The sequence below is a fragment of the Narcine bancroftii genome, chromosome 3 (assembly GCF_036971445.1).
Source record: "Narcine bancroftii isolate sNarBan1 chromosome 3, sNarBan1.hap1, whole genome shotgun sequence".
NCBI classification, from domain to species: domain Eukaryota; kingdom Metazoa; phylum Chordata; class Chondrichthyes; order Torpediniformes; family Narcinidae; genus Narcine; species Narcine bancroftii.
This window is the reverse complement of record NC_091471.1, coordinates 321,871,286-321,895,821: the sequence shown is the minus strand read 5'-3', so window position 1 is coordinate 321,895,821 and position 24,536 is coordinate 321,871,286. Positions and strand designations below refer to the sequence as shown.

Here is a 24,536-nt window from a genome sequence, read left to right as displayed (position 1 = left end):
GGGTAATGAGGTCGGCCATTGGTTGGCGCATATGTATGGTGCCATGGCACCAGTAGCCACACCTCCTGAATGCCTCATCAATGCCCCAGCTGCTTCCAGGCTTAAAGGGGACATCGGAGCAGGCTTTTGTGGGCCGACTATTGAAGACCTTGAGAAAAAGAGAGAGAGATGGCTGGGGGAAAGGAGATGGGAGGAAGAAAAAGTGGGGAAATAACTTTAACAGAAGTCGGAGAAGTTGATGAAGGTGCCCAGTTGGAAGATGAGGTGTTGTTCCTCCCATCTGCGGGTGGTCTCAGTCTGGCAGTGCATGAGACTATGGACAGACATGTCAGCAAGGGAATGGGATGGGGAATTGAAATTGGTGGCCACTGGGAGATGCACACTACTCCAGTGGACAGAGCTGAGGTCCTCAATGAAGAGGAGACCAGAATGATGTAGAGATTAGAGTACCGGGGCAGTTTCAGAGCCTGAGAGCTGTTGGAAAGGAAATGTTCTCCACCCTTCGATCCCTTCTGCCTGAAGGGTCCAGGGAGGGGATGTAGTGACCGGGCTGACGGGGTCTGTGATGATATCAGCCGCCTTCTTGTGGCGGCACCTCACTCAAACACCTGCAGTGGGCAGGAAGGTGGGGTCGTAGGTGAGATTTTCCATTTGGCACAGTCTTCTGCCAAGAAGTATTCATTGCCCGCACACAAAGACATCTATACACAAACAAATACATACTCTCATACATACACACTGACACTCACACACACACACACACACACACACACACACACACACACACAAACACACACATACACACTCACACACACATATACACACACACTCTCACATGCACACACATACACACTGACAATCACACACACTCACGTGCACACACACACATACACACTGAGATTTACACACACACTCACACACACAGTCATGCATGCACACTCTCTCACACACACACACACACACACACACACACACACACACACACAAAAACACATACACACACATTCAATCCAAACTTAATTTTAACATTTAACATTTCAATTCCCCGCTGCATTCCCTCACTGACATGTCAGTCCATGGTCTCATGCGCTGCCAGACTGAGGCTACCCGCAGATCGGAGGAACAACAGCTCATCTTCCATCTGGGGACCCTCCAACCTGATGACATTAACCTAGACTTCCCCATTTTCTCTTCATCTCCACCCCACTGTCTCTCTCCTTCCCATCCCCATGTCTCCTGTCTCCCAGCTCTGCATTCACAGGGCCACCCCCTTGCCTGTTCAGTTCTCCCCTTTCCTCACCTGCCCTCCTATCTATGCCCATCTCGGGCTGTTGGCCTGTGCTCCTCCCCCTGCCCCTTCCTTCCTCCTCTACCAGGCTTTTAATCCAGCCCCTGCCTGCTTCATACCTTGAAGAAGGGCTCAGGCCCGAAACATCGATAATATATGTTTACCTCCTGTGGACACTGAGAGACTGGCTGAGTTCCTCCAGCAATTTTATGTAATTACTGCAATCACAGCATCAGCAGACTTTCGTGTTTCACTCCAAATAATTAAGTTTCATTCAAGATTTCACAGAGAATGATTCTCACGGAATCAGGAAACATTTAACGGGGCCGTGCTGCAGAATGCAAGTGAATGTGAAAGGGAATTTAACCCCAAGGATTACAGCACACAAATAGGCCCTTTAGCCCACCTACTCCACCTGTCCAGTCTTCTCTGACATGTCAAGAGTGAGCTCGTATTCACCACTTCAGCTGGCAGCTCGTTCCACACTCCTATCACTCTCTATGTGAAGAAGCTCCCCTAAATAGAACGCGACAGCAGAGAAAACAAGCCATTCAGTCCCTCTAGTCTGTGCTGACCATCATCTTCCTAGTCCCATTCCATAACCCTCCAGATCTCTCCCATCCTTGTGACTGTCCAACTTATTCTCAAAACACTCGATTGAGAAACTCAAGTTTCCTATAAACTTTTCACTTTTCACCTTGAACACAAGTCCTCTGGTTCTTGTCTCACCCAGTCCCAATGAGTACAGCCTGCTTGTATTTACTCCACATAGGTCAATTGTGTTGCTAAAAAGGAAAGGTGTGTGGTGTGTTGGCTTTCATTATAACTGTGGCATCGAGTTCATTATACACATGCGCGTGGCTCACAAACACATTACCACACACACACACGCATGCTCACACTCACACACTGTTATGAGCCACTTATTTCTCAAGCATATCTATATACAATACAAACACACATAATCAGTCACACACTCACACCCACACACACACACACACTCATGCACACACACACATATACATACACCCACACACATGCAGATGCATGCACACACACAATGACACATCTTAAATATTTTGAAAAATCATATTCTCTAGCTTTATCAAATCATTCTCTGACACTGACGACAACCAAGTGTTGAGTCTATCTACACTGATCTGGATAAGTGGGGTTTCGGCTCAACCATCCAGGACAAAGCATCCATCTCAGCACACACTCCCTCCACCCCCACCCCCAACCTTCCCTCCCCAGTGCCAAAGCCTGCTATGCATCCTGGGCATAGAACATTAGAGCACAGAAACAGGTCCTTCTGCCCTTCTAGCCCATGCTGAACAATTATTCAGCCTAGTCCCACTGACCTGCATCCTGACCAAATCCCTCCATACCTCTCCCATCTATGTACTTGTCTAAATTAAGAGAAACATTTGTTTAAATAACCATTTTCCTTATCTATTGCTGCTGAGTTTTGGGGTCTTCTGGAATTCAGTTGGGTGGTAACTGGGAGATCTGCGCTATTGTGGTGGACAGAGTCGAGGTGCTGAACAAAACGATCTTCCCGTCTGTCCGATGTAGAGGAGACCATGAGGGGAGGACACCACTATTCTATAATACCTTCTTTTTGAATTTCAATAATGCATTTAATATATGCAACTTTCAAAAAGACGAGAGGTTGGGTGCATGAAAGTCTATCCAAGTCTTCTCAATGTAAAAAATGATAACAGTCCTGAACTTTTACCACCTTCATTCATGCACAGAAGATGACCTCAGGAAATTAAATACCCATTAAAATCTGATTAAACTTTGCTTATCAGTGACTGTCTTCCCAACAGAATAAGATTTCCACAGCAAAGCCACAAGCAAACACTTAATTCACTCTGCATGACATGTTCAATTTCGTCGTTAACAAAGCCACCTTCTCCCCTGACCAACGGTGTGTGGGGATGGAAAGACAACACTGTAATGGAACCCCCAAATGGTACCAGACAGGGTATTTCTCTCCCCCTCTTGCTCTTCCCCACCCTCCCTCCCCAATTCTCACTCTCTCTCTTCCCCATTCTTCTGTCTCCTTTCCTCCATCTCCCCAACCCCTTCCCACTCCATTCAAAGAGCTCCCCCTCCTCACGTTGCCCCTTTACTCTCCCCTCCCGTCCCACCTATATCCATCTTTGGCCTGTAGCCCTGTGCTCCTCCCCCACCACTGTTTTATTCAGGCGCCTGCTTGCTTTTACCTCCTACCTTGACGCATCTTTGCAGGACTGCTCAGTTTCTCCAGCATTTTGCGCATTGATCAATACTCTAGAGACTATCTCACCAGAAGCCCCTGCACTTGCAGCATCGCTTCCCTGCTCTTAAATTCACTCCCACCAGCGATGACTCCTGTGTAGCTCAGTACAACAGTGCCACTTACAATTTTGCCAACGATACTACAGTAGTGGGTTGTATAAAGGAAGGGGAAATAAGGCTGAATGGTCCACCAACAACAACTTGACACTCAATGTCTTGAAAACTAAAGGGCCTATATCATTGGCCTGGAGACTAGGTGGCAACTTGGTGGCGACTCAAGTCTCCACTGTTTGCGGAGCGTCTCCACGATGTCTCCTGGAGACGAGCCGGGTCTCTGGGGAGTCGCAGGAAATTCAAACATGCTCGATTTTTTTGGAGACTTTTTCCAGTCTCCAGCAGGTTGCGGAGACTAATTTTGTTCGCAACTAGGGAGAACTGCTGGAGACCAAAGAGACTGAGGAGACGTTGCGGAGACATCTCCTCAGTTGCGGACAAAATTAGTCTCCGAGACATCGCCGTGACTGCCGGAGACGTCGCAGAGACATCACACCAACTTCCAGAGACGTCGCCGCAACTGAGAAGATGTCTTGGAGATGCCGCCGCGACTTCCAGGCAGATTGGTTGTCACCTTGTCTGGAGACGTCGTGGAGATGTCTCAGAGATGTCTCGGACATCGCCCTGGTGTCGCCTTGGTGAGAGTGCAAGACATGTTTTGGTCTCCCGAGTCACCCTAGTTGCCGCAACTGATTAGTCGCGGCAGTTGCGGCGACATCTCCGCCAATGAGATAACAGTGTAAGGAACTGATTGTTGACCTCAGGAAAGGAAACCCAGAGGTTTGCAATCCATCATTGGGGGATCAGAGATGGAGAGAGTGAGCAAATTTAAATTTCTGGCAATCACAATCTTGAAGGATCTTTCCTGGACCCAAGACACCAATGGCATCGTGAAGAAAGCACCTCAGCACCTCTATTTCTTCAGGAGTTTGCGGAGGTTTGGTATGACACTAGAAACCCTGAAAAATTTCCACAGAGGTGTAGTGGAAAGTGTGCTGGCTGGCTGCATCAGGGTCTGGTACAGGGTCACTAATGCTGCTGAGCATAAAGCTCTGCAAAAGGTCATAGAAATGTCATACCAAACCTCCGCAAACTCCTAGGAGATGAGGCAAAACGTCAGGGGCACAGCTTCAAGATACGGTGGTGGAGGGTGGGAGTGGGGGAATCTGCTTCCCCCACGTGGAGTGAATCTGTGGATTTATTTATGTCTTTGTTTGATGGCAGCAAGTCGGAATTCTGGTTCAGATGTTCACTGCACAATGTGTATGACATTACACTCTGGGTGAATGGGATGCGAACACAGATTCTCTCTCTGCTGCCACTGACAAAACTGCTGAGTGCTTCAAGCAGTTCTGCTTTCTGGCAGCCCATCCCGTTGCCTCTTCCAGAACTTTCCTTCCTGCCAATCTATTATTCAGTTTTTTTTTCTCTCTCTCTGTTTTTCTTTTTGTGAGCAGCCAGTGGTTTCTGGAATGTTCCCTCTCACCAGTCCATTATTCCCACCTTCCGCTCTGCTTTTTTCTTTTCCAGGTGAGCCGCCAGCCGGTTTCCGGAACATTCTCCTGCAGGAAGGCCCAGAGGGCTTTGCCAGGGCAGTGCGGAGGCACAGGGGTTTGCTACTGACGGACACCACGTTCCGAGATGCCCACCAGTCGCTGTTGGCTACACGTGTTCGCACCCACGACCTGAAGCTCATCGCCCCCTACGTGGCCCACAGCTTGCCTCAGCTCCTCAGCATTGAGAACTGGGGAGGTAAGAGCCACTTTCCTCTAGGGAAAGCTGGGGGAGCCAGCCTCAGTCTTCAGTCCAGGAGCCCAGGCCCCATGGTGGGAGAGCATGGATCCGCATGAAGGGGGAGACAAGGAAAAGCACAGAATGTTCCGGAACAGTCCAGGCCTTTTGGCCCACAATGTTGTGCCGATCTCTGTGAACCACAACAATCTAACCCTTTCCTTCCCCACACCCATAACCTTCAATTTTTCTCACATCACAAACAGGAGCAAGAGTCAGCCATTCGGTCCATCGAGTCTGCTACACCATTCAATGTGATCATGGTGATAGGCTCGTCTTCACTCACCTGCCTTTTCCCCATATCCCGTAATTCCCCGACTATGTAAAAATCTATCCAACCTAGTCTTAAATATATTTACTGAGGTAGTAGCCTCCACTGCTTTAATGGGCAGCAAATTCCACAGATTCCCCATCCTCAGGGAAAATCAGTTCCTCCTTATCTCCATCTTAAATCTACTACCTTGGATCTTTGGGCTATGTCCCATAGTTTTGGTCTCACCTACCAGTGGAAACAATGTATCTACCTCTGTTGTCTTTGACTTTCATAATTTTATATGTTTCTGTAAGATCATTATTCTAAATTCCACGTGTCTGTCTAAATCTTTTAAATGCACTGATTGTTCCAGCCCCAATCACTGGCCCTGGCAAGGCATTCCAAGCCCCACTACTCTTTGTATAAAAATCTTACCCTTGACATCTCCCCAAAACTTTCCTCCCCTCACCTTGTACAGACATCCTCTGGTGTTTGCTACTCCCGCCCTGGGAAAAAGGCGGTGGCCGTCCACCCTTTCTGAGCCTTTGTTGCTCTAAAGAGAAATAATCCAGTTCTGCTGGTGGCCTCATTATAGGAAGGATGTCCATGCTTTGGAGTGGGTGCAGAGGAGATTTGACAGGATGTTGTGGAATGTGAAAGTCTGCAGATGCTATGAGACCTACTGAATTCTTCCAGCATTTCCGTGCTCTGATGGGACATTGCCTCATTCGGAGAACATGTCTCCTGAGGAAGGTTAAACAGGAAACGCTGAAGGTGCTGTGATTGCAGTGCATCACACAGGCATGCTGGAGGAGATCAGCCTGTAATGCATCATCCATAGGAGGTAAAGGCATAACAGCAACGTTCCAAACCGTAAATTGGAGGAACAACACTGAATATTATGCCTGGGCAATGACTTCTCCAGCTTCCGTTAACACCCTCCCACAAATTTATTTTTCCTCCAGCTCCCTAACCCCTTCCCTTCCCTATGAGAGAGCTCCCCCTCCTCCCCAACAATTCCCTGATTTTTATCTCTCTCACCGCCTATGTACCACAAGGGAGCTCTGGCCTGTACCTCTCCCACTGCCCCTTCCTCCCTCCTCTCCTCCTCCCACTGCCCATTCCTACCTCCTTCCCCTGCCCCTTCCTCCCTCTTCCCTGCCCATTTTTCTGTCCTCCCCTCCCCATCTCCTCCCCTACCCTTTTATTCAGGTAACTGGCTGCATTTTGAGGGTGAGGGGTGAGCTCAAAGAGGTTACATGGTGATGAGAAACATTGATCGTGTTGACAACCGGAGGATTTTTCCCCTGGGGCTGAAATGGCCAACACAGGGGGTTATAGTTTTAAGGTGATTGTGAGTAAGTACAGGGGGGTGTAAGAGGTACGTTATACACACACAGTGAGCATTGGGTGTCAGCAACGGAGCTGGGGGCAGGGACAATAGGGTCTTTTTAAGAGACCATGAGATCAGTACATGGAGCTGAGAAAAATGGAGGGTTTTGCACCAGGGAAATTCTGTGCAGTTGTTAGAGTGGGTCGGCACAACACTAGGCCAAAGGGCCTGTACTGTTCCAGAATAATCTGGGTTCTTGGCTTATTACATCAGGTGAACCACTGGTTACAGATTAGATTGCAATGTTGGTCAATGACCCAAGGTTTTCTGTTGTGTCTCCTCCCCTCTCCCCTCCCTCTTCCTCTCCCCTCTCCCCCTTCTTCCCCTCCACTCCTCTCCTTCCTCCCCTCTCTCTCCTCCCTCCCATCTCCTCCCCTAACCCCTCCCTATTCCCTCTCTCTTCCGCTCTCCCCTCCCGCTACCCTCCCTCTCTCCTCCATACTCCCCCTCTGCACCACTCCCCATTCCCTTCCCTCCCCACATCCCTAGGTGCAACCTTCGATGTAGCGATGCGTTTCCTGTATGAGTGCCCGTGGAGACGGCTCCAGGACCTGCGGGAACTCATCCCCAACATCCCCTTCCAGATGCTGCTGCGGGGGGCCAACGCCGTCGGCTACACCAACTACCCTGACAACGCTGTGCACAGGTGGGCCCCTCAAACCCCCCTCACACCCCTTCCATCTCTCCCATCCCCAAACCCCTTCACACCCTCCGACCCCCCACCCCGCTCGCACCACCACACACCCCCTCCATCTCTCCCACCCACAAACCCCTTCACCCACCCCATCCCCGTCCCCTCACCTGCCCCTCACACCCCCTCAACCCCTCCCCCTCCCATCACCCCTCTCCCCTCACTCTCCATGCCTTACCCCTCTCCCATCACCCCGCTCACCCTCACACCCTCTCCCTTTCTCCCCTCCTCCTCACACCCTCTCTCCCTTCACACCCTCTCCTCACCCCTCTGCCCCTCACCTCCTCTCCCCTCACCCCATCACCACCTCTTTTCCTCTAACTCCCCCTCCCCCTCAACCCCTCTCACTTCCTCTCCCCTTTCCACCTCTCCCATCACCCCTCTCCCCTCCCCCCTTATCCCATCTCCCTCTCCTCTCCCCCTCACGCCTCTCCCTCCTCACCTTGTCTCCCCCTCATCCCTTACCCCATCTCCCTCTCATCCCTCCCTGTCATGCCTCCCTCTCTCCTCACCCTCTCCCCCTCTCACTCCCCTCCCTATCCTCACCCCTGTTCCTCCCCCCTCCACCCCCCTCCCTCCTCACTCACCACTTCCTTTCCCCCTCCTCACACCCTTCAACTTCCCCTCCCCCCTCCCTTGGCCCCCCCCCATCATCCTTTACATCCATCCCCCTCCCATTCAACATCCCTCCACCCCTCCTGTACCCCTCCCCCTCGGCCAGACACTGTTGGAAGTGTGCAGATAAGACTCGCCAGCCGCCATCCTGGATCGGAGATTGAAGTTTGATTTTGGTGACGATTTCAGTGAGGGGGAACAGGAGCACTTCCTGGCTTCTGCCTCCCACGGACCCCCCACACCTTCTCGCTGGAAGAACCCCACACAGACATGGGAAGAATGGACAAACTCCTTGCAGATAGCATCAAATTCGAAGGCTGGTTGCTGGCGTTGAAATAACGTGCTAACCGTGCCACCTCTGATATTCCTAACTCCCTCCTCAGTTCTGTTCTATTAAGAGGGGATAATACACAACCAGCTGGTGAGCGATATTGATCACAACTCAGGATGTCAGAGATGTGGATGAGAACTCAAAGTGAGCTGGGAGGGTGCAGAGGAGATCGCAGAGGACATTGCATGGACTCGGGGGCCTGAGTTACAGGAAGAGGTGGAGCAGGCTGTAGCTTTGTTCCTTGGAGCGTAGATAGATGAAGAGTGATCTCACAGAGGTGGAACAGATCGGGTGAATGCACAGTCTTTTGCACAGAGGCAGGGAATAGCTAACCAGAGGTCATGGGTTTAGGGTGAGGAGGGAGAGATTTAATAGGGCTGTGAGGGTAACGTTTTTTAACATGGAGGGTGGTGGGTGTATGGAACAGATTGCAGGAGGAAGTGGTTTAGGTAGGCACTATTGCAATGTTTGAGAAAAAAATTGGACGATACAGGGATAGGACAGGTTTAGAGAGATGTGGGGCCAAATGCAGACTGGTGGGACCAGTACAGGTGGGTCATTTGGATGGATATGGGGATAAGGTGGGTTTAGAAGGATGTGGAGCCAAATGCAGGCCAGTAGGACCAGTGTGGGTGGGACATTTCGATAGATACAAGGATAGGATGGGTTTAGAGGGATGTGGGGCCAAACACAGGCTGGTGGGACCAGTGTGGGTGGAACATTTTGGTCAGGACCTGCATTTTGGGTCGAAAAGCCTGTTTCCACACTTTGAGACAGGTTGTACCCAGTAGTCCTGCACTCCTCAACACAGCGATTGATTTTAATTCCAGGTGTCAATCATGCCTTGAAATTGAATTCCCCAGTGATGAGCTTTGAACTTATCTCCTTTAACACTAATCCAGAGAACTTACAAGATCACAAAATGTAGGGGCAGAAGGAGGCCAATCGGCCCATTGAGTTGTCTCTACTATTCAATTGTGAGCTAATCCCCTCACAGCTTTCTCCCCATAACCCTCAGTGCCCTGACTAATCAAACACCTCTCAATCTCTGCCTTAAATACACTTAACAACCTCACTTCTACAGCTGGCTGTGGCAACAAATTCCACAGCCTCACCACCGTGTTTCCATGTCTCTATTTTAAATTGATGCTCTTTTACCCCTGAAGCTGTGCCCTTTTGTCCAAGACTCCCTGACCAACTTAGCTGCCAATCCAGCAGGAGGGCCGCAAATCCCGTACCCTTGGACTCGGAGACTTGGCTTGTTTCCCTGATCTGCCCATATCAATGGATCACCTCTGCGGCTTTGCTCATGCATTTAGTTCAAATCTATCCATAATCCAGTGCTTTCATCTCCCCTGTGTTACAAGATCAAACCAGCAACCACAAAGAAGGCATATCACACAGGGGTAAAGATGAACAATTACTTTATTAACAAAAATTCACCTTCAAACTTTCATTCAAAATACCCCCCCCCCCCCCCTTTTATTACAATGCCCACTGGTTACTATGTAAATCTCTATATCAGTGTAAAACTAACAAATTCCCCAGCGTAAATATAACATACGTAAACACTTCCAACCAGCCACAGAAAAATTAAGACACAAAACACACAAGACTCACAAAAATTTGATCTCAACCGAAGCAAACATGATAAACAAAATTCAGTTTGTTTGGTCAACTGAAGCCAAAAGATCTTTGAGAGAGAGAGAGAGAGCACAAAATTCAAAGTTGTCTTGTGTTGCTTGCAGAGAGAGGAACAACTGGCTTGGTCCGGTTATCCTTTTTGAAATCCCAATATTCTAAACTGTCCTCCAGAGCATGACTCCCACTCCACAGCACCATCCAGTGGTGGTTTATCCACTGTCCATAATTTTTTTCATTTTCTGCACATGCTCAATCCGTCTCCCACTCAGCACGCCACCTTCACCTTCTCTGAGGCAAACTCACTTTTTAACATAAAACCACACAATACATAGGCCAATACACAACACAGAACTCTGTAACACCTGTTTCACATTGCCCCCCCGCCAATGTCACCCCGCTACACCTCCTCCCTCACCCAAACACTCCTCCTAAGTGGAGCAACATATCACTTGGGAAGCTGCGGGGGTCATCGACTGCATCTGCTGCTCCCACTGTGGTCTCCTCTACATTGGGGAAACTGGACATTGATGCTTTGTTCAGCATCTTTGCTCAGTCTGCTGCAATAATGGGGATCTCCCAGTGACTGACCACTTCAATTCCACACCTTATTCCTATGCCAACATGTCTGTCCATGGCCTCGTCCAGGGCCAGACTGAGGCCACCAGCAAATTGGAGGAACAACACGCAATACCCTCCAACCAGACGGCATTAATATCAACCTCGAGTTTTTGTTTAACCCCTCCTCCAAGTCTCTCTCTCTCTTCTTCCCCTCTGTCTTCTTTCCCCTCAATCTCTTGCTTCTTCCCTTACTTCTCCATTCAGAGAGCTACTCCTTCCCCCATCACTTTTCATTTTCTTTGTTCTATTCTCCCACCTGTATCCACCTGTGACCTCTTACCTGTTGGCCTCTCCTCCCCCTGCCCCTTCCTCCCTCCTCTCCTCCTCCCCTGCTCCTTCCTCCCTCCTCTCCTCCCCTGCCCCTTCCTCCCTCCAACCCCTTCCCTCCTCTCCTCCTTCCTTACCCCCCTCCCTCCTCTCCTCCTCACTCCCCCTGCCCCTTCCTCCCTCCTCTCCTCCCCTGTCCCTCCCTCCTCCCCTTCCCCTTCTTCCCTCTCCTCCTTCCTTACCCTCCCTCCTCTCCTCCTCACCCCCCTGCCCCTTCCTCCCTCCTCCTCCTCCCCTGCCCCTTCCTCCCTCCTCCCCTCCTCACTCCCCCTGCCCCTTTCTCCCTCCTCTCCTCCCCTGCCCATTCCTCCCTCCTTGCACCTCCTCTGCCTCTTCCTCCTCCCCCTGATCTTTCCTCCTCCTCCCCTGCCCCTTCCTCCCCCAACTTTTTATTCAGGAATCTGCTCGCATTTTGCTTGTACCCTGACATAGGGCCCAGGCCCGAAATGTTGGTCACCGTGGACCCTCCGTGACTTTCTCGTTTAACGCTATATAACTCTGGTTGGATCACACTTGGAGTATTGTGTTCAGTTCTAGTTACAGGAAAATGTCAGTGCTTTAGAGTGTGCAGAGGAGATTTACCAGGATGTTGCCTGGATTGGAGAATGTGTCTCTTAGAGCAAGGTTAACGGAACTCAGTCTTTTATCTTTGGTGCGATCAAGGATGAGAAGTGACCACAGAGCTGTTTAAAATTATGAGGGGCTTAGACAGGGTGGACAGTTGGCACCTTTTTCCCAGAGCGAGAGTAGCGAACACTACAGGAAGTCTGAACAAGGTGAGGGGAGCAAAGTTTAGGGGAGGCACTAGGGTGCATTGTCAGGAGTGGTGGTGGAGGCTGGTACAGTAGGGACATTGAAAAGACCCTTTAACAGAAACATGTAAAAATAGAGAAAAATGGAGTATTATGAGTGTGAGGGAGGAAAGAGTGAAACTGCTGTGGAGTAGGTTTGCATGGGTTTACTTAGGTTTATGTGGCCTGTACTATGCTGGAATGTTCTGTGGTCTGTGACTCCACTCACAGGAGATTAATTTTCATTTTCAGAATGGGAAGGGTGTGGGAGAGTGTGTGGCAGGGCACTGAGGGGGAGGGGAAGGGAGGTCTGACACTGAGTGGACAAAGATGGGTTGATAGACACTGAGGGGAAGGAGACGGGGTGATGGAATCCCCCTGGTCCCTGTGAGCATTGCGTAGCAGTTGTGGTTCTGTCCCTCATTTCCCTCCCTCACCTCCTCCCCCCGCCCTCAGGTTCTGCAAGGTGGCCAAGGAGAACGGGATGGACATCTTCCGAGTGTTCGACTCCCTGAACTACCTTCCCAACATGCTGCTGGGCGTGGAGGCAGCAGGCAATGCGGGCGGCGTGGTGGAGGCTGCTCTGTCCTACACAGGAGACGTGTGTAACCCCACTAGGGACAAGTACTCACTGCAGTACTACCTGAACCTTGCCGAAGAGCTGGTGGCTGCTGGCACGCACATACTTGGCATTAAGGTGAGCACTGTCGGCATCTACACCACTGGTGGGGAAGGTTCATCCATGGCGGTGAAGGCTTGGAGAGGGTCAGGGTCAAATCCCCACTGTAACACCAACCATAATTACATGTATAACCATATATAACCGTTTACAGGCCATATCAGCCCTTCGAGTCCTCGCCGGCTCACTTGAACAACTCTACTAGTTCTCCCCTCTTGCTCTCCGCCCATAACCCTCCAACTCCCTCATATCCATGTACACATCCAACCTTCTCTTAAATGATAGAAGGGACCCTGCCGCAACTATCTCTGGAAGATCATTCCATTCTGCCACCACTCTGAGTGAAGAAGCATCCTTTAACATTTCTCCTAAAGTTTTGCCCCCCTTACCCTTAACTTATGGCCTCTTGTTCCAACCTCCCCTGCCTTCAGAGGAAAGAGTCTACTTACGTCTTTCTATTCCCTTCATAATTTTAAATACCTCTATCAAATCCTCTCTCAGCTGTCTACGTTCCAATGAATAAAGTCCCCGTCTCCTTAATCTTTCTCCGTACTCTAGATGCTGTAAGCCAGGCAACATCCTTGTAAATTTTCTCTGTACCCTCTCTACCTTATATATACCTTATATATACCTTTCTATAATTTGGAGACCAGAACTGAATACAATACTTCAAACTTGGCCTCAGCAATGCCTTAAACAACTGCAGCATCACTTCCCAGCTCCTATACTCTATACTATGATTTATGAAGGCAGAGAAAGCGGTAACTAGCCCCTCCAGTCTACAAGAACATGGCCCAAATTCATCAATTACACATGAGGCTACTTTATATCATGAGAGCACATGGTATAACGGAACAGACCAGCAGGGGAGAGCACTGGCTGATTGACAGGATGCAGTGTCCGAATACTGGGATCCAATTTGGATCGGCTGGCAGTTGCTGGTGGTGTTCCACAGGGGTCGGGGTTGTGGCCGGTATGTTTTATGTTGTATATTAATTATTTGGATTATGGAATGAATAGCTTTGTGGGCCAAGTTTGCAGATGATATGAAGGGAGGTGGAGGAGCAGGTGGAGCTAAGGAATCAGGAAGGCTGCAGAAGGACTTAGACAGATGGGCAGAATGCACAGAGAAGTGCAAACATAATGTCGGAAAGTGGACAGTCATGCACTTCAGTAGAAAAAATAAACGGTTAGACTGTTTTCTAAATGGGAAGTAGACTGAAAATCCCCAGATGCAAAGGGACCTGGGAATTCTCATGCAAGACAGTCTGAAGGTAAACTTGTAGGTTGAATCAGTGGTGATGAAGGCAAATGAAATGTTGACGTTCATTTCAAGAGGAATAGAATATAGGAGTAGGAATGTGATGTTGAGGCTTTGTCGGGCACTGTTGAGACCTCATGTGGAGGATTGTGAGCTGGTTTGCGCTCCTCGTTTAAGAAAGGATGTGCTGACGTTGGAAAGGGTTCAGAGGAGGTTCACAAGGATGATTCCAGGAATGAAAGGGTCATCATATGAGGAGTGTTTGACAACATGTGAACATGTTTTTTTTACCATGGTGGGAGGGCTTGACTTCTGGATTGAAGAGCGTCCACTTAGAACAGAGATATAGTGGAATTTCTTCAGCCAGAGGATAGTGAATCAATGGAATTTGTTGCCACAGGCAGTTGTGGAGGACAGGTCATTAGGTGTATTTAAGTTTTTAATTAGCCAGGGGATCAAAGGTTATAGGGAGAAGGCCAGTCAGTGGGGCTGAGTATGTGAGCTCATGAATGATGTGGTAGACTCGATGGGCTGAATGGTCTATTTCTGCTCCTATGTCCTTTGGTCTTAAGCTACAACACCAATCATTTTTGTAGGGTGGGAGGAAACCAGAGAGCCGGAGGAAACTTATGTTGACATGAGGAGAAGGTACAAAATCCTCACAGACAGCTGGGGTTTTGAAGCTGTGTCACTGGCACTGTAATAATGAGACACTAACTGTGCCACCTCAGCACAGCAGCCTTGGGCATTCAGGAGCATGTGCTCTTGTCTCTCAACTTGATTCCAAAAGGCAGAGGAGCAGGAGGGAGAGCGACCTGACCCTTTGAGCATGTAAGATCCATAGCTGATCTGCTCTCAGCTGTCCCCTACTCTCCCTTTCTCCTTCAACCCCTCCCTTACCACCGCTGTGCCAAAATCTCTCAAAATGTGTCTAAAATGTATTGAACGAGGCATAAAACGAGCTGAGGTTCAGCTATTCCCTTGGACCTTAAGGGAGACAAGTGTAGAAATTTCAGGGGCCCTGACAGATATATTCAAAATGTCCTTAGACACGGGTGAGGTGCCAGAGGATTGTCGTCCTGTTGGTTAAAAAAGCTTGCAAAAATAATTATCGGCCGGTGAGCCTGAAGTCAGTAACGGGTAAATTATTGGAAGGAGTTATGAGAGACAGGATATATAGATATTTAGACAGTCAGCATGACTTTGTGTGTGGCAGATTGTGTTTAACGAATCTTGTAGAGTTTTTCGAAGAGGTTAGCAAGAAAGTTGATGAAGAAAAGCCTGTGGATGCTGTTTACATGGACTTTAGTAAAGCCTTTGTCAAGGTCCCACATGGGAGATTAGTTCAGAAGGTTATGACACTAGGTATTGATGGAGAGGTTGTAAACTGGATTCGAAATTGGCTGTAGGAGCAAACAGAGGGTGGTAATGGATTGTTGCTTCTCAGATTGGAGGCCTGTGATTAGTGGGGTTGCCTCAGGGATTGGTGCTGGGACCATTGTTCTTTGTTATCTATAATCAATGATCTGGATGATAATGTGGTGAATTGGATTTCAAACTTTGCTGATGACACAAGATTGGAGACGTTGTGGACAGTGAGGAAGATTTTTAAAGCTTGGAGAGGGATCTGGACCAACTGGGAGAAAGGGCCAAAAAATGGCAGATGGAGTTTAATGCAGACAAGTGTGAAGAGATGCATTTTGGAAGGGGAAACCAAGGTAGGACATACACAGTAAATGGTCAGGCACTGAGGAGTACAGAGGAGCAGAGAGATCTGGGAATACAAGTACTTTGTTCCTGGAAGATGGTGTCGCAGGTGGACAGGGCTGTAAAGAGACCTTTTGGCATCTTAGCCTTTATAAATCAAAGTATTGCATCTAGGAGTTGGGATGTTATGTTGAAGTTATTTAAGGCATTGGTGAGGCCAAATTTGGAATATTGTGTGCAGTTTTGGGCGCCAAACTACTGGAAGAATGTCAATAAGATTGAAAGAGTGCAGAGAAGATTTACTAGGATATTGCCAGGTATTCAGGAGTTGAGTTACAGAGCAAGATTAGACATCTTAGGACTTCATTTCTTGGAGCCAAGTAGAATGAGGGGAAATTTGATTGAGGTTTACAAAATTACAAGAGGTATAGACAAGAGTGGATACAAGTAGGGTTTTTCCACTAAGATTGGGGGAGATAAATATGAGAGGTCATAGGGTTAAGCTGAAAGGGGAAAGGTTTAAGGGGAAGTAGGGCAGCACAGTTGGCATAGTGATTAGCTCAACACCATTACAGCACCAGCAATCAGGACCGGACTGGGGTTCGAATACTGCAGTGTCTATAAGGAGTTTGTATATTCTTCCCGTGTCTATGTGGGTTTTCTCAGGAGCACTGGTTTCCTCCCACTGCTCAAAAACATACCGGGGGTGCAGGTTAATAGTTGTACGTTGGTTGGAATCGACTGATGGGCCCAAATGGCCTGTAAAAATTAAATTCACCCAGCGAGTGGTGGGAGTGTGGAACAAGCTACCATCTAGTGTAGTGAATGCGGACTCGGTCGTGTGTTTTAAGAATAAATTACATAGATACCTGGATGGGAGGTTTATGGAATTGAAGCAGGTCAGTGGAACTAGCGGAATAATAGTCAGCCATTATTAGAAGGGCCAAATGGCCTGCTGTTCTGTTGTGTTCTATGGTTCTAATGAGGTAGGCGCTACATGATCGCAGGCCAGCAGCTTTATCCAAATCTGTCTGCTGTCTGTGAAGGGATTGTTCGTTCTCCCAATAACATAGAACATAGTATAACACAGCACAGTGCAGGCCATTCAGCCCTTGATGTTATGCTGATACACATATTCCTTCCTAAAAAAAGTACTAATCCCTTCCTACCCCATAACCCTCTTTTTCTTTCAATCATGTGTCTAAGTGTCTCTCAAATGTCCCTTATGTTCCAGCCTCCACCATCTCCCCGGCAAGGCATTGCAGGCACCTACAACTTTTTGTGTAAGTAGAATGTACCCCTGACGTCCCCTCTAAACTTCCATCCCTTCACTTTCTACTCATATCCTCTAATGTTTGCTGATCCTGCCCTCTCCTCTCCTCCTTCTATTCTCCAAAGTGAAAAGTCCCAGCTCTGCTAACTTTGCCTCATAAGACTTGTTTCCCAATTCTGGTCAATCTCCTCTGCACTCTCTCCATAGCTTCCGCATCCTTCCTGTAATAAGGTGACCTGAACTGAACTCGATACTCTGTGTGGTCTCAGCTGATTTGCAACATGACCTCTCTATTCCTGAACTCAATCCCTCTAGTAATGAATCTCAACATCCCATAGTCCTTAACTATCCTATCAACCTGTGCGATGACCTTGAGGGATGTATGGATTTGGACCCCAAGGTCCCTCTGTTCATCCACACCCTAAAGTAACTGTCCATTAACGCTGTACTCAACCTTCGGGTTTGTCCTTCCAAAATACAACACCTCACACTTATCTGAATTGAAATGCATCTGCCACTTCTCTGCCCAACTGTGTATCTTGTCTATATCCTCTTATAACTTACTGACCCATCCTTCCGTCTCTTCATCCAGGTCATTTATAAAAATCACAAAGAGCAGGGATCCCAGAACAGATCCCTGCGACGCTCCACTAGTCACCGACCTCCATGTAGAATACATTCCTTCCATTACTACTCTCTCCTTTCTTCCTACAAGCCATTTTTTTATCCACTGTTCCATTGTTCCCGTAACTCATGACTTTCTGGATGAGTCTCTCATGGGGGACCTTGTCAAATGCCTTGCTAGAACCCACATAGACCACATCTACCACCTACCCTCATCAATTCCTTTTGTTACCTCTTAAAAAACTCCATTAGACCCGTGAAGCATGACCTTCCCTTCAGAAAACAATGTTGACTATCCTTGAATAGACAAAACTTCTCCAAATGCTCATAGATCCTTTTCTTAAGAATCCTCTCCAATAGTTTACACACCACTGACATAAAACTCACCAGTCTATATTTCCCAGGATTCTCCTGATTACCTGTTTTAAACAAGTGGACTACATTTGCAATTCTCCAATCCTCCAACACCTGCCCTGGGCCAAGGAGGATTCAAAGATCATAGCTACTGCCCCAGCTTTCACATCTCACAGAAGCCTGGGATATATTGTGTCTGGCCCTGTGGCACAATCTTCGTGTTTTTAAGAAGATCCAACACTTCCGCCTCCTTAATTTCTACATTGCCCAATACACAGGGCTGATCATTTTCAACCTCACAGTGATCAAGGTCCTTTTGTTACGGAGTCCAGAGGACCCCAAAAACCAGTAGCAATAGATATACACCACAACACAAGGTTACTTAAACAAAAGTAGTTTTTAATTAAATTTGAACAAGAAAACAGAATTGAACTTTAACTTATTACTTAATCTATTTACTTAACCTACCTAACTACTTAATCCCCCCTCTAATACTAAACGCAGGTGTGTGTAATGTACATTTAAGATTAGAAAAGTTCTTTGGATCACTCTCCAATCTCACTGGTTGCAGGCAATTCTTGTACTGTGCACAGAAATTAGCATTAACAAAGTTCACCAGTCTTTGGTGCTTAACAGGCAAATGGTTACCACTCAGGAGGGTTTCTTGCTGGTTGTCAGAGAGAGATTCCGTTTCCAGGATATCCGCAACTGATTCCTTCTCAATCAGTCTTGCTGATGAAACTTGCCCCCTTCAGTGTTCTCCAGATGATCCTCTTTCTTTTAGGTCACCTTTCACACCGCCAGTCTTCTCCTTTGACCAGGCAGCCTTCCAAAGTTTGCCAGCTTGTCCTTCTGGAACTGATTTCTGTGACTCTCTGTTTCACACCCTCCCTCTCTGAGATCAAAACTGTTCTCCTCTGCCTGTAAAGATCACAAGCTCTCCCAGATCACAAGCTGCTGTCCAGTTTGTTGCCTCTTGCAAAAAGCACTCTGCAAAAGTCCTACAAATTTTCTGTGTTTTAAAATGTGTGTATGTAAGCTGTTCTAACAATTCCTCCCAAACCACCTCTAAATACTCTGTCACACTTTTCTTTTGTGAATACTGATGGAAAGTATTCGTGTAGCACTTCCCCAATCCCTTCTGCTTCCTTTATCCTTTATCCTTTAGTAGTCCCACCTTCATTCTCATCATCCTTCTGTTCTTCAAATATGCATGGAACCTTGGGGTTCTCCTTAATTCTACTTGTCAAGGCCTTCAAGCCCATCAAGCTCTCCTAAGTCCTTTCTTAAGCTAACATATACTTCTCATGAATCCTTCCTGTTTCCTGCTTCCTATATCTAATGTATGCTTCCTTCTTCCTCTTGACTAGTTGCCTGACCTGTTTCATCAGCCATGGTTCCCTTTTCCTACAATCTTTTCCTTGTCCCAGTGGGACATACCTATCCTGAACCCAGCACACATGGGCCTTAAGCTTCTTCCACATGACTTCTGTGTTTTCACCTGTTGAACATCTGTTTCCAATTTACGCTCACTAGTTCCTGTCTCTTCCCTTCATAATTAGCCCTTCCCCAATAAAACACTTTCCCAGTTTGACTGTTTATATCCTTTTCCATAGCTACGTTGAAGCTCAGGGATTTGTGGTCACTCTCACCAAAATGATCCCCCACTGAGAGGTCCGCCAACTGACCAGGTTCATTTCCCAGAACCAGGTCCAGTATGGCCTCTCCTCTCGTCGGTTGGTCCACATACTGTGTCAGGAATTCTTCTTGTACACTCCTGTCAAATTCAGCCTCATCTATCCCTCTTGCAGTCAGGGAAGTTGAAATCACTCATAACTACAATCCTGTATTTCCCACACCATTCCAAAATCTGACTGCTTATCTTTTCCTCGATGTATTTGGAGGCCTATAGATGACTCCCAGCACAGTGAGAGCTCCCTTCCTATTTCTGACTTCCACCCACACCCTCTACGGCATCCTCCCTTTCTATAGCCGTGATACTATCCCTGACCAGTAATGCTACTCCCCTCCCCACCCCTTTTTCTACATCCCATCATATTATTTTTAAAACATCTAAACCCTGGTATCTGCATCAGCCAATCCTGCCCTTCCTCCAGCCAAGTCTTTGTAATGCCCACAACATTGTAGTTCCATGAACTGATCCATGCTCTCAGTCCATCCTCTTTATTCCTAATACGCCTGGCATTGAAATAGAAACATTTCAACCCCTCTAACCTGCTACCTTTATGTTTTGGTTTCTGCCTATCCCTCCTCAGCACCTCAGAGCACACAGCATCATGGTATTGACTTTTCACACTAATCTCTGCCTCACATTCTGATTCCTAACCCCCGGCCAAATAAGTTTACACTCTCTAGAAAACCCGCCTACCAGCATCCCCCTCCAATTCAGATGGAGCCTGACCTTTTTGTACCTTCCCCAGAAGAGACCCCAATGATCCACAAATCTGAACCCTTGCCCCGTGCACCAACCCTTCAGCCACACATTCATCTGCCACAACTTCCTGTTCTTACTCTCTTTGGCGTGTGGCGCAGGCAACATTCCTGAGATTACCACCCCTGAGGTCCTGCTTTTTAACTTCCTTCCTAACTCCTTATATTCCCTCTTCAGGGCCTCATCCCTTCTGGTTACTCTCTCTCCCCCTCCAGAAAGCTGTGAATTGGATCAGAGACATCTGACCCTGGTACCTGGGAGGCCAAATATTATCCAGGAGCCTCAATCTCAATCACAGAACCTACTATCTGCTCTCCTAAGTCCCCAATGACTATAGCTCTATTCTTCTCACCCCTCCCTTCTGAGCGGGGGTGGGGGGGAGGGGGGCAGCCTCTGTGCTGAAGATGAGCCCACCTCGATTTATCCCTGGTAGATCGTCCCCCCAATGCAGTATACTTGTTGTTGAGGGGAATGGCCATAAGGGTACTTTTCCCCTTCCCTCTCCTAACAGTCACCCAGTTACCTGTCTCCTGCCTTTTGGGGGTGACTTTCTCCCTGAAGCTCATCTCTATAACTGCCTCTGCCTCCCAAATGATCTGGAGTTTGTCCAGCTCCAGCTCCCTAACTCAGTCTAGTAGGAAACTGCAGCTGGATGTACCTCATTGGGGATAATTGTGCTGTCCCATATTTCCCACATGCTATACTTGGAACTTTCCACTGCTCAAGCTCTCTTCATTAACTCTTCCTACCTTAATTTTAAGGACCTTAACTTCTTGGAATCAGCCTCTGCTTGCCGAAACCTCTCAAACCAAACCCTCAAAGTTCCACTCCTAAACTGGGCCACTCACACACTGGCCGCTCCTTTTATTTCTCCCTGCCAATTATCTCAAATAGTCATTCCCACAAATCAACTCTGGGTTTAACCTTTCAGTTGCCCTCCCTTCTGCACAAGTCTCTGCCAAGACTTTTGCTCCTCCTCCCAATGCTCCTGCGACCTGCAGGCATTTTCTCCCACCCTCCAAAAACATATGCAGTTAGTAGATAATCGGGACGGTGACCACGGTGGGGCGGACCAGGGAGGGTTGGACCAGTGAGAGGTTCTGTGGCTGAAAAATACACGAGCTGCGGGCTGTTGGTGTTCCAAGGCTGCGGGCTGCTGGAGACTGGTGAGGGAATACCAGTTATCAGAACCGGGACACGAGAGGGTGCGGAGGATTCCTGATTGGGTCAAAAGTTTGGATCTGGAGCTGATGTTTGGATTGGAGTCTGCGCGGTGGCAGAGGCTGCGGGAAGCACTGGAGGTGAATCCACAGACACTCAGTGACTGAAGGAACTCTCTTTTACTTCCCTTTCTGTGACTGCAAGGGGTGCCGGGCAATTTCCGCTGATAGCGCATTTTTTGCTGCCTTATAGCAGACTAAATGCAATCACATGTAACATCACACATTTTAGAATCGAATCTTGAAAAAAATAAAGGCATTCATTTAGAAAGAGATAGAATCTGAAAGCAGAGATGTAAACGTTGAGGCTTTACAAGGGATCTATCAGGGCTTCAAACTAAATGGTGGGGGGGTGCGTTTTAACAGTCTGGAGAGGGGTGGATGAAGTAATATAGAAGAGTGCGGAGAAAGTAAAGGCAAATGGGAAAAAAGAGGTGTCTGTCTCTTTTTAGAGGGGATAAACATCTAAACCTCTCTCTAGAGGGGATAAACATCATCCTAAAAAGACAATGGTCACCAGATTTCAAAAGCACAGTGGGTGTCAGGGCACTTGATCTAAATACCTGTAGTATTTGAAACAAGGTCAGTGATCTTGGTGAACAAGGGTATGATGTTGCAGCTATTACAGAAACATGGTTGCAGGGTAGAGTGGATTAGGAATTAAATGCCCAAGCACATCAGGAATACACAGGACAGGCAGGAAGGTAAGGGAGGTGGGGTGTCACTCTTAGTCAAGGATGAGATCAGGGCAACAATGAGAGATGATGTCAAACCAAAGGAGCAAAATGTTGAATCTTCATAGAGATGAGGAATCTTTGGCTTGGCTTTGCGGACGAAGATTTATGGAGGGGGTAAATGTCCACGTCAGCTGCAGGCTCGTTGGTGGCTGACAAGTCCGATGCGGGACAGGCAGACACGGTTGCAGCGGTTGCAGGGGAAAATTGGTTGGTTGGGGTTGGGTGTTGGGTTTTTCCTCCTTTGCCTTTTGTCAGTGAGGTGGGCTCTGCGGTCTTCTTCAAAGGAGGTTGCTGCCCGCCAAACTGTGAGGCGCCAAGATGCACGGTTTGAGGCGATATCAGCCCACTGGCGGTGGTCAATGTGGCAGGCACCAAGATATTTCTTTAGGCAGTCCTTGTACCTTTTCTTTGGTGCACCTCTGTCACGGTGGCCAGTGGAGAGCTCGCCATATAACACGATCTTGGGAAGGTGATGGTCCTCCATTCTGGAGACGTGACCCACCCAGCGCAGCTGGATCTTCAGCAGCGTGGACTCGATGCTGTCGACCTCTGCCATCTCGAGTACTTCGACCTTAGGGATGAAAGCGCTCCAATGAATGTTGAGGATGGAGCGGAGACAACGCTGGTGGAAGCGTTCTAGGAGCCGTAGGTGATGCCGGTAGAGGACCCATGATTCGGAGCCGAACAGGAGTGTGGGTATGACAACGGCTCTGTATACGCTTATCTTTGTGAGGTTTTTCAGTTTGTTGTTTTTCCAGACTCTTTTGTGTAGTCTTCCAAAGGCGCTATTTGCCTTGGCGAGTCTGTAGTCTATCTCGTTGTCGATCCTTGCATCTGATGAAATGGTGCAGCCGAGATAGGTAAACTGGTTGACCGTTTTGAGTTTTGTGTGCCCGATGGAGATGTGGGGGGGCTGGTAGTAAAGGAGAAAAGATCACTGGTGGGAGTTGTCTCCAGGCCACCTAATAATAACATTATAGTGGGACAGGCTATAAATCAAGAAATGTTGGAACCACATATGGATGGAACAGCAGTTATCATGGGCGACGTTAATATCCACAAAGATTGGATGTATCAGGTTGGTCGATGGAACCTTGAGGACTTCAGACAATGCATACAAAAAGGCTTTCTTCAACTGTATGTCGCTGAACTACAAGGAAACATGTAACGCAACAGCACAGAAAAACATGCCATTCAGCCCTTTTAGTCTGTGCTGACCATCATCTCTGTAGACCCACTGATCTGCTCTCACTCCATAACCCTCCAGATCTCTTCCATCCATGTGTCTGTCCAATTTATTCTTTAAACACATGATTGAGCCCACGTTCACTCTGTCAAATGGCAGCTCATTCTGCACTCCCACCACTCTATGAGTGAAGACCTTCCCTCTAATATTCCCCCAACACTTTTCCCCTTTCAGCTTAAAACTATGTCCTCTCGTATTTATCTCCCCCAATCTAAGTGGAAAAACCCTACTCACATCCACTCTGACTATTCCTCTCATAGTCTTGTAAATCTCAATCAAATCTCCTCTCATTCTTCTTTGCTCCAAGGAATAAAGTCCTAACCTGTTTAATCTTTCCCTGTAACTCCACTCTTGAAGTCCTGGCAGTAGAGTGAAGGGTGCTCTTACAGTGAGTTACAGAATGCAGGGTAGGGTGTTACAGTGAGTCACAGAGTGCAAGTGCCGTGTTACAGTGAGAGAAAGAGTGTAAGTTGGTGTTACATTCAGCCACAGAGTTCAGGGTGCAGTTTACAGTGAGTCACAGAGTTCAGTGTTACACCAAGTCACAGACTTCAGAGTGCGGTGCTATTGTGAGTTACAGAATGCAGGGTAGGGTGTTACAGTGAGTCAGAGTGCAGAGTGCAGTGTTCAATGAGGCACAGAGTGCAGGGTGCAGTGTTACAGTGAGTTACCGTCTGCAGGGTGCCATGTTACAGTGAGACACAGAGTGCAGGGTGGTGTGTTACACTGAGTTACAGACTGCTGGATGCAGTGTTACAGTGAGTCATGGAGCACAGGTGTGGTGTTAGATAAATTACAGAGTGCAGGGTGGGGTGTTACAGTGAGTCACAGAGTGCAGCGTGCGTTGTTACATTGAGCTACAGAGTGCAGGGTGCGGTGGTCAGTGAGGCACAGCATGCAG

General features: G+C 48.0%; 1 protein-coding gene across 1 annotated transcript in view; it reads left to right on the top strand.

The window, feature by feature from the left end:
* Positions 1-24,536, top strand: part of LOC138759091 (pyruvate carboxylase, mitochondrial-like) — a 403,275-nt gene that overhangs the window by 329,078 nt on the left and 49,661 nt on the right. The window contains exons 12-14 of the mRNA XM_069928989.1: positions 5,159-5,380; positions 7,555-7,711; positions 12,539-12,779. Coding sequence (XP_069785090.1) covers positions 5,159-5,380; positions 7,555-7,711; positions 12,539-12,779 — 620 coding nt within the window. The remainder of the gene's footprint in view (positions 1-5,158; positions 5,381-7,554; positions 7,712-12,538; positions 12,780-24,536) is intronic.